This window comes from Penaeus chinensis, chromosome 32 (genome assembly GCF_019202785.1).
Source record: "Penaeus chinensis breed Huanghai No. 1 chromosome 32, ASM1920278v2, whole genome shotgun sequence".
Taxonomy (NCBI): Eukaryota; Metazoa; Arthropoda; class Malacostraca; order Decapoda; family Penaeidae; genus Penaeus; species Penaeus chinensis.
Window position 1 is genome coordinate 14,609,771 of NC_061850.1, and position 15,000 is coordinate 14,624,770.

A 15,000-nucleotide genomic window follows, 5' to 3' on the forward strand; every position below is an offset into this window, starting at 1 on the left:
AGACAGATAAACGAATAGCAATATAAGATGTGCAAACACGCACGCATACGTTCACCCACCACCTCAGCACGCAATATTTTTTAGTTCCCGCGAAAACCTTTGAATTTCCATTTTCTTTCAGTCAGATCTCACTCGAGTGAAGTACAAAGTCGCGGCGCGCACTTCAAGCAGAACTTTTCTCAGTTTTTTCATCAGTTGTACATGATGTCTCGCAGCAAAACAAAGGCAAAAGGTAGGACATGCCTGTTATTTAAGCCGGGAAAGTATTGCTTCCATGTTTACTTATGAATATGACTCTTTTCACAGTGAATATGCAAGAGGACTTTCATAACATGTATGCATCGTTGTCTTCCCTTTAGGTTTTCATATGAGAATGTCCTTGATAAGTGTTTATTAAGCCTTTGCATGCTTCAGAATTGTCTGGTGTGGGATCAGAAGCATGTGTAGTGCGTACTGTATGCTTTTCTTTGGTTCTTACAAGGTATATTATGTTGGTAGGAAAGTCTTCTTCCTTCTTTTATAAGGTTTTAGACTTTGTCTATATCCCCTGGATCCCTTTCATGAGTCCTCTTTATTCTTATATCATGTCTATGTTTTTTGTAGTAATATTTTGGTATGTCTTAATAGGTATGACTTTTGATCATCTGGGAGATCCCCAGCAGTGATCAGTAATTTACATTTGGATTACTGAATTTTATTTTGTTCAGAGATTCCAGCAATGCCACTCCATTTCAATTGAATCTTGAACAGAGGGGGAATAAGTGTTGTTTCTTCTTGATTTCTTCACTATATCTGCAAAAGGGATTGTTTTCATTTTTTAATCTGTGTAGATGGGTGTTTTTAGCCTTCAGTGTATTGCTTTTAGCCTTGTTATGCATGTTTCAAATTTTTTGTTTGTTTGATATCGTCCGAGGTTATGGGCTGTTGGTTTTGAAGTAGTAATTCTTTGGATTTAGTGTATTGTTCGATTGTTCTTCCCAGTTCCTTTTATTTTTATTTTTCATTTCTTTTATGAGATTTGAAATGTCTGTAGTTATGTGAAAAGGTTCAATTAGTTAAGGTTATCAAGAGCACTGCACAGAGATTGAGGGAATTGGACACTGCCATCTTTTGATGCATTAGAAATAGAATCATAAACAACACAGACACAGCTGCTGTCCATAACCCCCTTACACAGCCAGAGTTCTTAACGTAGCATTTTCTGAAAGTTGGCACAAACTGCTAATAAGGAAGGGGACGGGGTCTTTTTCCCCTGTCTAGGGAATAAGTAAAAGGTAGGAAGGGTTAGGTTTGGACTTTGGATTCGCATGATACCTAAATCTGGTTTTGGGATTTCGTCTCTGGAGGTGCATTGCTCGTGGTAACAAATACTGGTTCACTTATTTTGTGTGCTATTTTTGCTGCAGGATCTGCTATATCATTCTCTTTGTTTTTGTGTGATGCTATCTATTGTATTGTTTTTGGTTGGTGTTCTGATAAGTAAAGGATTATTGATTGTATTATTGATTATTTGATATGATGTGTTTGTAGTTTTTTTTTACTAATGTTTTGTATGCAGTAAACTGACAAATTTTTCATGTTGTTTTGAATATATTTTAGTACTTGTTTTGGAGCAATTAGTTTAGTTTAAAGTATTTGTGTTTCTTATGGTAGTTTCCAGATTAGTTTGTTATTTTTGTCTTTTATGTAAATTGCTGCTGAGGTTGAATTGATTTCCTTTATTTTAGAGCATCTGTGAATATTTTTTATGATTTTTATATGTTGTGTATTCCATCGTATTAACCCATTGCCAACGAGCATGACGTGTATGTATGTGCTGTGCCCACTGTGAGTTACTTGTTTGATTGTTTTTACACATAGGTGGCTAGACTTGCTCTAAGTCACCTATGACCCAATTACGAGTACTGCCTGTCTTGCCCATTTACCCTTTTCTTTGATTTACGAAAATATTTTATGTTATCTTATTTTTCTGTTACTAATGTTAATAACATTATAGTAATTATAATATTTATAATAAAAATAACACCATCATTACTCATAGAACTAGTAAAATATATTTTTTTTCCTGACAATTCAAATCAGGTATGGTCACAAGGTCTACTAATTGACTCCTTTGTGGCTAAGCACTAGTAGAGCCATCAATGTGCAGAGACATTTCACAAAAAATATAGAAAATGAGCACAGCATTTTCCCCATTTTTTATTAATTTTCCCTGGTGGCATTGGGTTAAACTAGTTGTTTCATAATTGTTTCTTCAGGAGTGTCTTTTGAGTGACTTTGTGTAAAATTAGTTTCTGTGTTTTGATGAATATCTTACCAAGGTGGTATTTTAGTTATAATAGGGATGACATTTGTTTATATTATGATTTAGAGTCCTTTACACATCTCTGTGCCTCTTTGAACTATAGTTCTTTTGTCTATATTCACTTTATATTCTTTAATTAATAGTGTTATTTATTGTTTAATTGGCATAATTTGTAATATATTTGCTCTTTGATTACTTTCTTAATACATCCTGTGGCTATTCTTAGTGTGTCATTTTGTATGGTTTCTAAGTCTTTTTAAATCTGTGTTTATATATTGGGATACCATATATCATTTTAGGTTTTATATAGATAGTATAAAATTATCCCTCTGATAATGTGGTAATTTTTTTATTCTATCGATCCTTTTTTGGGTTGAAGTTTTAATTTTGTCTAAGTGGGACTTCCATTTCAGTTTTGGTGCATCAATTTCTAATTCTAATATATTGTGGTTAATTGAGTATATACATTTTTCATTAGGTAGGAAAGTCAAGTCCAGTGATCACATTACAAAAGGAGTAAAAATTTGGACCGACATAGGCAAGACATTATAATGTAGGGAATATTGTCAGATTATGATATCTAGTGAAAGGCAATGGAAATACAGGCCTACTGTTGTTTTATACTGTTGTAGAAGTGAGGAGAGCAATTATGACCTTATTCTTTTGGGAGCACAATTGAATAAGTTATATGTTTTTGCAACAAGAGAAAGGGAAATTTTTTTTTATAGGTACATAGAATTTGTATTTTGTTGCTCTTATCTAATAATGGTTTACCAGAATTGACTCATAGTAAAGGTATGGTAGCTTTTAGCTCAGATTTTTTTCTTGTAATTAAATTAGGTGTATACTGTCTATATCCATTGTAATTACCAGTGATATATGATGAAAAGCCTGCAGTTAGAAGTCTTTCCCCATGGTGCAATGTCATGCAGTGAGCAGCAAGCAATGGTCCACTGCAGCCACAAAGGCCAACAAACCATCCCATTCTAGCAAGATAGAGCTTGGACTTATTCCTTATTTGACAGTAAATCATCTGGAAGATGAATTACTGTAAAGGCTGTTTCTTGTTAAAGTGAAAGTGATGGAGGTTTATTGATTGTTGCATTTTTAAAATATATATATTTAGATCATCTATTGTTTCTTCATTGATAGATATTAGATAACTTTTGATATATGTTGTAGTCTTGTAGAATTAAGCTGGTAAAGCAGTGATTTACTGTAGCAGGACAAGCTACTGCACATACCACATCATGACTAATCTTATTGGTTTACTCATTACAGAAAGTCCGGAGAAAGGGGAGAACAATGTGGGCAAAGAAAAAGCAGCAAAAAAAGAGAGAAGTGCTCAGAAGAAGAGGAAACCTAGCAATAAGAATGATGAGGAAGACACAGAGCAACTTGAATTGAAAGAAGAACAGGAACCTAAAAGAAAGAGAGGAAAGAGAGAAGTACCAAAAGAGAAATCAACAGACTCAGGAGTAAAAGTTGAGAAAAAAGCCCAGGTTGCTGAAACAGATGATGCCAAACAAGAGAGTGAAGAATCAGACAATGAAAAGGCAAAAAGTAAAACCGCTTCCAAAGTCAATAACAAAGGAAATTCCAAGTTTACAAAAAACACAGGAAAAGTAAAGAAACGTGTTGTAAAGGAAGAGGAAACTGAAGAAACCGTTGATAACAAAGTAAAGTTTGAGAAGAAAGGAAAAACTACAGGCGCTGCTCCTAAATTGCATAGGAAGAAAAAGGTAAGTCGTCTGTAGGAAATGTACTAATGTTAACATAGTGATAGATTAGTAATGATAATAACAAGAAAAAAGTAAGTTTACCAGGTTACTAGCATAAGTCCTGATTGTGGCTCTTGCTAGGGCTACCTGTCAGTTGTCAGTTTCTTGGAAAATGATATATAATATTAGTAATAATTTTAACCCACTGGATCCAGGTGCAATTTCGCACATGTGGGCGAAAATCAGAGCATTAGGCTTATTTGAATGATGACTCCTGGGAGTGTGTGTCCATAGTCCTACAAAACAAACAAATCGACACAACATAGAGCACCTTCCATGGGCATGGTAGCAAGTAATTATGTTAATCCTTGTATAATACTGAAGTATATATTTAGTATGTTGTTCATAGTCATATCTTTGTTATGATCTGTATAAGAAACCGTTCCACTATTTCTTATATAGATTGTAATTACTTATTTAATTAATATGCAGCATTTACTTTTTCACTTCATAGTATGTCAATTTGGTGATATTTCTCATTTGTATATTCTTTATACTTAGTTCACATTCAGGAAAGTATCACATGCACTTGAAATAAATACATGTGGTGGAATGGGTAATGAAACACACTTATACACCACTTTAATAATATATTAACGTTATAGTTCACTCTTTACACTGACACAGATCCTTGAGGCTATTACTGAGCTTGCAAGGGTGACAGGCTTCTTGCTTGCCCTTATATATGAGTTTTATGCAGAATAGGCTAGTTCTACTAGCCTCTCACAGTCCCTTTAATTTCACCCACATTCCAGCCCAGTTATAAAGAATATAAGTATGTCAATAACATTATACACGAGTGTCAGTAATAACAAAATATGTAACGAAGATATGATTATGAATAACATACAAAATATATACTTCAGTGTTATACAATGATTAATATAATTACTACCATGCCCATGACATGGAAGGTGCCCTATGAAGTGTCTGTTTGTTTGTTTGGTAGGACTATGAAATACTTGTTTTTGACTCTCCCAGTAAGTTTTGAATGTCTCGTTCATATAATATTATCTCATAAAATTGGGATGATGGTAGTAAGACTAGGATTTTTGTTTACACACCAGGCTACAGATATAATTACTGCCAATATGGCTACTATTGAAGATATTGAACATATACTTATTATACCATGATCACCCACCCAACATAAGAGATCAATGTATGCTTATAATTAATTTGATTTCTCTTGTTCGTGAAACGACTCCTTTGTTCATTATATAATTTTGAGCATTTAGAATTTAATTGTGTTTTATAACTTAGCTCACAGTCTGTAGACTTGTGATAATACCATAATAAACATTTCTATAATTATATTTTGGACACACATATACATTATTGAAATCCAGGACATCCTTGGGAAATGACAAAGTTCAAGAATGATTGATAGCATATCATTTAGTCGAGGAATGCAGGATGCTTGTATGGATAATACTCCAGTTCCTTTTACCATATTAGATGATAATTTGTCCCCACAGGTTAACTGAGCAGATGTGTTAGTAAGTACAGAGTAAATAGTCTTCTCTGAATCAGTCATGAGGTGAAGGAAATTGATATACAACATTGTTTAGAAATGTGGCAAGGACTTTCATTATATGATGGATGATGTATAACTTACATGGGACTTGAATTTAAGGCCCAATTCTTGACAAATATACTCTTTGATAGTGCATTTTCAGTCTTTGGGCTGTCCTGGTTCAAACTCAATAATGCTGCTAGTGTTCCTCATGGGAAAAGCAAATTTATTGGAATGTGGAAAAGAGGGAATTACCATTTGCAAGGATGGGTGTAAAATTATGTGTAACAAGCCTTTAAAATGATTACATTTTCCCAGTGATAAGGGTTTTAAACTTTCTTAAATACTGGTAAACTATTAAATAAAATTTAGCTCTCAGTTTCTTCAGTGGCATTAAAAGAAATACCACCATGGTCCCTCTTACTTGAACAATTAGTATATTTGCTGAGTCCTTAGATATTGCCACAACTTGTGAGATTGGTGTCCTCTTGTGTTAATGTCTTCTTCTTGTTCTTTTATTTCTATGAGGTTAGAGATCATATCCTTTTATAGCATGAAATATCAGAAAAGTCTTCTCCTCCTCTAATGATACAGGGCTGACAGAGGTTCACTCCCTGGTCTGGGCATCTCTATAAACTCTTCTCCACACCATACCATAAGCAATCTGTAGATTCATTATTTACAAATGTGACAGTAAACATGAATTATTGATTTGTTAATATTTTTACCTATATACTTGTTATATTGATGTATAGTTATTTATTGTACAATTTACCTTCATTTTGTTTTTTATAATAACCTATGCCATTCATATGACTTCAGGTTTTGTGTTTAGGGCTACTTGTAACTGTATCATTTACAATTTCATTCACATCATCTTCATGCACACTTAATCCTCTTGTTGCATTGGCATTCACAGGTTTCCTTATGTAATTTACATTAGGCTCAGTGACTTCATCTGCACTCTTGTTCTTTTTGCTCATAGATTTATTCTCTTCTACCATGTTGTGAGGTTATCACTGTCACTTCCATAAGCTGCAGGTTGAGGTGGACATCCTAAAGACTTCTTACTTGGAAGGGTTCTGAAAAGTTGCCTGCCGTCAGGCATCAGGTCAGGGGAGACTATAGCCTCCGGTATAATTTTGATGTTTTTAAGGTGTACCTTGATCTTCTTCTGTTCTTCTGTGTACGTACTTCCTCAAGTTTGTAGATGTGGTCTTTAACTTTGGCTAACACTCTGTATGGTCCTCTCCATTTAGGTATAAACTTGTTATTACCTTTCTTCTTTGGTTGTTAAGCACAGGATACCATCCGAGAGGATATAAGGGATGTACATTTCTCTTGAATCTTTGGTAAACTAAGCAGGATGCAACAGATAGTTTTACATCACGCTCCATACCCATCCATGTAAATTGCCTTTTGGTGTGGAACAATATTTTCTACACAGTTCCGTGACCAGACAATGGGCTGCTATGAGTAAGATACAGCACCTTGTTGACTAGTCTTTGGAATGACCAACTTCATCCATCCATCAGAAGGATGTCTTTTGCAATCTGTCTCTTGTACAGAATGCTGTTATCTAAAAAGTAGTTACCAATGTCTTTCTTCAATTTGGGATCAATTTTGTCTAACTCATTAAGTTTGCAGCTTTGGAGGTATTTTACAACTGGACCATATAGTGTGTTGGTGGCTTGGAGTTTATGTAACTCATCAGGGGTCCAACCTCCTCCTTCTGGCTCCTCCCAGTCAGTGGCCTAAGTAACCTGTATGTTAGCCAGGAGTTCAACTCTTGAATTACTGAGCTCGTCAGAAAATCAGATAGTCAATGGATCTACATTGAAATAGGTACTAGATTCAGCAGTTGAAAGTGCTAAATTTAATGTGGCTAAGTTTGTCAGCTATGACATTCTTCTTGCCCTTGATGTACTTTCTTTCTGCATTAGCTTTTTGGAGTGAAAGCACCCACCTTGCTATTCGGGCATTACAATCATGTGCTCTTTCGAACAACCAGCACAAAGCTTTATTGTCGGTAAACCCAACAACTCGACTATTATAAATAAGAGGTCTAAACTTCTTGAATGCCTCTATAATTGACAATACCTCTTTCTTGACAGTGGGGTTATTTATCTCATTGTCATGAAGGGCTCGACTATAATAATGTACTGGCATGTACCTGTCCTTTCTGTTAACCTCTTTTATTTGTGTTAAGACACTGCCAATACAGTCCTTGGATGCATCAGCAAAAATATACCAGTCTTTGTTGAAATCTGGTACCCTAAGTACAGATTCCTTAGTTAGTCTTTTCATCAGAGTACTGAAGGCTTACTCTTGTTCATTCTTCCATTCAAATTCAGCATCCTTGCACATTAATTTATGAAGTGGTTTTGGATTGTGGGCATAGTTCATGATAAAGTGCCTATAGTACCCACTTAAGCCCATGAATGCTTGGATTTCTTTTATTAATATTAGGCCTTGGTCCCCCCAATCCTTTGCCCGTTGTTGTCGTGGGGGGGCTTAGGAGACGAAGACTGAGACCCAATGATGGGGAACTCCTCAACCTTGGGACTCAGCCATCGACTCAACTAATTTTGCAGTCTTTTTTCCCACTCATACTTTTCGTTTCACCTCCTAAGGTGTGAGAGCCGTGCTAAAAGGATGAAAGGCTGACTTTATGTCAGTCCTGAAAGGCCTGAGGGAACCATGGGGACGGTATTCCCCTGCCATACCTGGCCCTTACCCCTCAAGGGGACCCTGAGGGTTGGACTATTTTTTTCCTCCAACATACTCCAGGCTTATCATGGCCAATAATAAAGACCCCACTCTTAGGGGCAATGAGGCTTGCCCCTTTATCAAATAGCCCCAATCCCAGCTCTCCTTTGACCACTGCTCCGAACACTGTAACAACTCCCCCATCATCAATGCATACTAGTACTGTATCAACCCTAATCAACAACCAACCCCCAGGAGACATTTCTACTCTCCCAACATGCTCAACTTCAACACCTTTACTCCCACAACCTCCTTCATCAACCACCCCATCTCCCCTTATTACTACCTTACAACCTTATTGCCCACCTCCCCATAACACTACCCCCCTCAACACTACTCCCTCCTCCACACATCCCCGCACTTCTACTACCCCCACCTCTACAAGAATCCTAAATACTCTATTTAGCCCAGCCAAATGGGACCGATTTTTCGTGATCCCTCCCACAGCTCCCTACTCTCAAAACACCCTCCTCTTCCAACAATGCCTCCAAAAACAAGTAGGCAAAGTCTCTTTCCGTAGCCGACCCGACCACTCCCGTCTCGTCACAGTAACAACTGAAAACCAAGCTATAGCATTAACAAAACTAACTGATCTATGTGGTAATCCCATCCCTACAGAACCTCATCCAACCCTCAATACTTGCACCGGAACTGTCTCTATCTCCCCAACAGATTGCCCAATCTATGACAAAGAATGGTCAGATTGTGGAGAGGACTTACTCGCTTGTCTCACAGACTATGATGCAACATATGTACAATGCTACTCCATTCCTCCCAGAGGAAATCGTCAGAAATCCATCAACATTGCCAAAATTACTTTCCGTAGACATGACCTTCCCTTTAATGTTTACATAGGTGGGGAATCCCTACCTGTCCGACCATACCAACCTCCTCCTCGTCAGTGCCAAAATTGTTGGCGTTTAGGACACCCAGCCAAACACTGTCACTCCACAGCCAGATGCCCGCTATGTGCCCAACCTGGCCATACTCGATCAAACTGCTCTGCACAATCACGCACATGTGCAGACTGTGGCGGCCCCCATAATGTATTTTATAAAGGCTGCCCCACCTACAAATTTGAGTCTGAGGTAGCAACTCTCAGATTCAGACTTGGACTCACTCTACGTGAAGCCAGACAGGAAGCACGTCGACGAGGCTTTTCTCTTACCCCCTACTCCAGTAATGTCGCTCACTCTGCCAATCCCCCTACCTCCCAAGCTCCTACACCCTCTCCTAAACCCAACCCCCCTCCATCTAACTTCCCCTCTTCTACCTCCTACCTTCCCCAGTCAAATTCTTTTGCCATCCTAAACCCAGACACTCCAATCTCTACCCAATCAAATTCTTTGCCATCCTAAATCCAGACACCCCAATCTCTACTACAGCCCCAACACCTACCCCTCTCCCTCTCCGCACTACCCGCAGCAGACAGAATAAACGTTCCACCCCCTCTTCCCCTACCTCACAATCACCTCCACCTTCCTTTGCCCCTATTTTTCAAACACCAGACTTCTCTTCCCCCCCTCACAAGAAAACCTTTATCTCACAAAACTCCCCAACCAACTCCACTACAGAAACTCTTGAAGATATCCAGAACTACATATCGAGTCCCAAACTAATACTCATCCACCTTCAAATTCTACAACTCCCACTCCCTCCACACTCAAAGTGACTGCCGATATCCATCCTCCTCCTACTCATATTCTCCCTACACCCAATCCTCCTACCCCATCCCAACAAAACCCATTCCCCCTGACTCCAACCCCACCTATATTAACCCTCCCACTGTCCCCTCTATCCCTTCCACTCCCTCCTGGATACACACGTGAAACCCTCATGTCACAAGTACCCTCTTCCCCAGACCCTCTAGCTCCCGACACCCCTCCTGATACAACACCACCTCCCCAACCTCATTCTTTATCCCACCCTCTAGCACCTTCCCCTTCAAATTCTCCAACACGCACTGCAATCTTTGCCAGTAAATCAACGAAAGTATAACTATCCTTCATTGGTACATTCGCGGTTTCCGAATATTCCTCTTTCAGTCCCACATATTCTATTGTCATGCCCACGTCCTTCCTACATAGACATCCCAACTTATCAGACATCCTTACAGAATCTCACACTTTCTGCTTTGATAACCTGTTTTCCTTCCTCAAATGCATATATATATATCCTTCACTTGATCTAACCCCTTTACATTACCTCATCCGACCCTAACCCATTCACTCACCAATTCCTTAACCCAGCTTTAACAACTAATCACTAACCCAACCATCCTTCACTAACATTAACTATAGTGCTATATGACCTTAGATGTCTAGCACATTTATTTTGCTTTTAACCATTAACCATTAACCATTAGGCCTTGGTAGAGGAATATCACTAGATTGACATATTATGAGGTGAAAAAGTAACTGCTCCATATTAATTAACTAAATAATTACAGTAGCATAAGAAATAGTTACATGTGGTTTGTGGACCTGATCTACATGAACACCATGCCCCTGTGGCAGATGCCACAATCACCTTACTCAGCACTGGTGCAGCATTGCTTGGCATAGTTGCCCCTGCACCGAGTCAGCTGGAGTGACACTTCATGGTATTTCACTCGCTCACTCAGCTCACCTGTGTCCTCACACTCTCAGCAGCAGGTACTTCTCTCAACTCACTGCAGAGACCTGAATGGCTGACACAGACACCTCTTGGCTCTCTCATTAGATCGTGGACTCCCCTCATTCCCTGCTGGCTTACACAGCGCTCGTGAATTTAAGCACAATCACTCCATGAAGAGATATAGACCAGCTCAAATATTTGATGCCAAACCATCTATTACACTGGTAATAGATGCCAAACCATCTATTACACTGGTGACCCCGGAGTGACCCGAACTCCAGCCGTTCAGCCAATCTCAATCAGTGACTTGGCTGCAGATGCCATTCTCGCCCTTGCAAGATCCTCAATCTGTAGTCCTTTCTTCCTTGAGCACCCAGCCATACCTGTGGGCACTCACACCCACAGTCGCTTCATAAAGAGATATAGACCAACTCAAATAGTAGATACAGTATCATCTACTACACCTCCTCCTGGCAATGCTATTAAGAATAAGTGTTTTTTTGCTGTTTTGCTATTCTTAGTGTTTATATTTGTTGTTTGTTATGTTGTAACAAGGTGGTAATAGACTATTTTGTTTGAGTAGACTCCATATTATCTCTTTAGGTAGTCTTCAATTCTGTGCAATAACAATAAGTAACGTTGCGTTGTTTGGGTGATTTTTAATATTTTCTTATGATTCAATGTAACACACCCTGCACTGCTGGTCATGGTGGGCAGGAATAGGATCCTGTACATGAAATTTTTGTCCTCCCTGGAGCAGATGCATTTCCAGGAATGGTTAACGGATGGTACATTCCACCCTCATTTACTAGTGAATATAATGAGAAATGTTCATCCCAAATGCCCACAGGGTCTACCCAGCCCTCATGTTACCCAGCCCTCATGTTACCCAGCCCTCATGTTACCCAGCCCTCATGTTACCCAGCCCTCATGTTACCCAGCCCTCAACCCAAATTTTTTCATGTTTTGATGGTCATGTAACCTGGATCCAAGGGATGAATATTCATTTGTAGTATTTTTTCTTTCTCATACCTGGGTAGTATAGTAAAAGGGATTTGAGAATTACAGGAGTATTTTTTACAGACCACAAAAGATGAAGCAGTCCCCCGCCCAGTAAAGTATGAGTCTTTAGGTGAAGGCCCAGCCCCAGTGCCGTCAACTGGAATAAAATATATGGGATGCCATGTCTCTGGAGCAGGTAAGTAACAAAATTTAGTTTTTTTTATTGGAAAACCTTTTTCTAAATACTGAGGGTTGGTTTTAAAAATATCATTAAGAAATTTGATATAGTTAATAGCCCTGTCATATAAGGGATTTAAGAAATCAGAACAATTGAAATATGCAATTCCAATAGTATTCATAGGTCTTTTTTGTTTTTTATTCTATAAAATGTGTAGGATATTGCTGTTCACTAGTTGAAACAATTTCTTAATGAGAAGATAAAGCAAATAAATGAGTAAACAAACTTAATTACAGGTGGAGTATGGCTAGCCTTTCAAAATGCAGTTGAGTGCAATGCCAAGTCTTTCGCTCTCTTCCTTTGTAATCAGCGTCAGTGGGTTTCCAAGCCATTGGATGAATTGACAGTGACAAAATGGAAAGATGCAGCCAAGGTTTGTACATGAATAAAGTTTTCTGTGGCTGGTCTTCTGGTATCACAAGACAATAGTGAAAGCAGGTTTTTAATCATCTTAACTGTTATGGAATATTAGTGACAGAGAATAGTAGAGTGCCTGGTTCCAAAAAAATGTATACATTAAAATAAACTTTTTGCTTATTTCACATTGCCACTTTGATTTTCTTATTCTTTGGGAATAGTCACAGAGATTGATATAGAATCAAAATTAATTGGTATTTTTTGCTAAATAATAATGAAAGGAATTAGGGAATATAGAAATTTAGCTTTAGACAGCATCATCATCATTACCTTCATTATTTTTTGAGATCATTATTAGTGATAATGAACTTTAATATGAGTATAATTATGGTTATAATTGTGACTGTAACTGCTCTAAGTACTGATAAAAGGAAGCTATTACAGGATACCCCACCACATCTCATTTTACCTCATGGATCCTACCTCATGAACCTAGGCTCTCCCAACCCTGAGTTATTAGAGAAGAGTCGCAACAGGCTTCTTGAAGAATTGCAGAGGTGTGAGAGACTTGGGATACCGCACTACAACTTCCATCCAGGTTTGTCAAAGAAAGGATTTTACTTTTACCACAAATTGGATTTCCTGTCCCCCTTCCCCCCAGTGTAGTTGATAAATGTCTTTAAAAGATTTAGATTGAAAATATAAAATCAGTCTTGTTGTTTTTTCTTGTAGGATTATCCTTTTTAAGCATAGATTGTAACTATCTGTCATAAACATGTGCATCAAGAAAACTGCTTGAGTAAATTACATCAGTTTATACGGGATCATTAATTTTGTAAATTTAAAGATCTGGTGCTGATTTTTGGCTTCTGTATTTCAGAAATTAAGTGAGTAAAGTGCCTAATCTGTGATTCTGTATTGAAAAGATGACATGACTTGAAAGTTTATTTTTAAACTATTGGAGATGATGGGTATTAGACACCTTTCAAATATTTAAAAATAGAGAGGGAGAGAGGGAGAGAGGGAGAGAGGGAGAGAGGGAGAGAGGGAGAGAGGGAGAGGAGGGAGGGAGGGAGGGAGGGAGGGAGGGAGGGAGGGAGGGAGGGAGGGAGGGAGGGAGGGAGGGAGGGAGGGAGGGAGGGAGGGAGGGAGGGAGGGAGGGAGGGAGGGAGGGAGGGAGGGAGGGAGGGAGGGAGGGAGGAAGGGAGGGAGGGAGGAGGGAGGGAGGGAGGGAGGGAGGGAGGGAAGGAAGGAGGGAGGAGGGAGGGAGGGAGGAAGGGAGGAAGGGAGGAAGGGAGGGAGGGAGGGAGGGAGGGAGGGAGGGAGGAAGGAAGGGAGGGAGAGAGGGAGAGAGGGAGAGAGGGAGAGAGGGAGAGAGGGAGAGAGGGAGAGAGGGAGAGAGGGAGAGAGGGAGGGAGGGAGGGAGGGAGGGAGGGAGGGAGGGAGGGAGGGAGGGAGGGAGGGAGGAAGGGAGGAAGGAAGGAAGGAAGGAAGGAAGGAAGGAAGGAAGGAAGGAAGGAAGGAAGGAAGGAAGGAAGGAAGGAAGGAAGGAAGGAAGGAAGGAAGGAAGGAAGGAAGGAAGGAAGGAAGGGAGGGAGGGAGGGAAAGGGAAAGGGAGGGAGGGAGGGAAAGAGAGAGCGAGAGCAAGAGCGAGAGGGAGGGATAGAGAGAGAGAGGGAGGGAGATAGAGAGAGATAGAGAGAGATAGAGAGAGATAGAGAGAGAGAGCGAGAGAGAGCGAGAGAGAGAGCGAGAGAGAGGGATAGAGAGAGATAGAGAGAGAGAGCGAGAGAGAGGGATAGAGAGAGATAGAGAGAGCGAGAGAGTGAGAGAGAGTGATAGAGAGAGAGAGAGAGTGAGTGAGAGAGAGTGATAGAGAGAGAAAGTGAGTGAGCATTGGGTTAAGTATTCAAATCAGGTAAGGTCACAAGGTCTACTAATTGACTCCTTTGTGGCTAAGCATAGCAGAGCCATCTATGTGCTGAGACATTTCACAAAGCAGGGAAGACAAGTTCTGCCATATCAACGATGTGCTAAAATTCACCTTTTATACAAAACAATAGCCAATCTTTGCATTACTCATTCTGTTCACCATCAGGAAATGCCCAGGGTATGTGGAGTAGGCATGAGATTTCCTTGTAAAGAAAAGCATAAAATGTAATGCACATATCCTTGTAACATATACCCAAGTCAGTCATGACGTGAACTGCACCTCATCCGCAAAGGGTAAATATAATAAGTAAATTGACGTACCGTACTTTGACTACTGTTTTGCTAGATTATAGGTCTTTTGTAATGACACATCTCTACCACTTGAGTTTCCAACAGATGAAAGAGGCATTCTGGATTATCAGCCACATGTTACATCATCAAATTTAACTTGTCTAAGAATAACAAGCCTTTAGAGAAATAAAAA

The 15,000-nt window shown here is 39.3% G+C and overlaps 1 protein-coding gene across 2 annotated transcripts in view; it reads left to right on the forward strand.

Moving 5' to 3' along the window:
• The window catches only part of LOC125042364 (probable endonuclease 4), a 30,271-nt gene that overhangs the window by 2,511 nt on the left and 12,760 nt on the right, over window positions 1-15,000 (forward strand). Inside the window, exons 1-5 of one of the 2 annotated variants that reach the window (XM_047637934.1) lie at window positions 78-232; window positions 3,587-4,047; window positions 12,071-12,185; window positions 12,464-12,600; window positions 13,029-13,182. In XM_047637934.1, the coding sequence (XP_047493890.1) occupies window positions 202-232; window positions 3,587-4,047; window positions 12,071-12,185; window positions 12,464-12,600; window positions 13,029-13,182 (898 nt within the window). In that variant the 5' untranslated portion in view covers window positions 78-201. Of the gene's footprint in view, window positions 1-77; window positions 233-3,586; window positions 4,048-12,070; window positions 12,186-12,463; window positions 12,601-13,028; window positions 13,183-15,000 lie in introns of those variants that run through there. The other variant, XM_047637935.1, reaches the window with a different exon arrangement.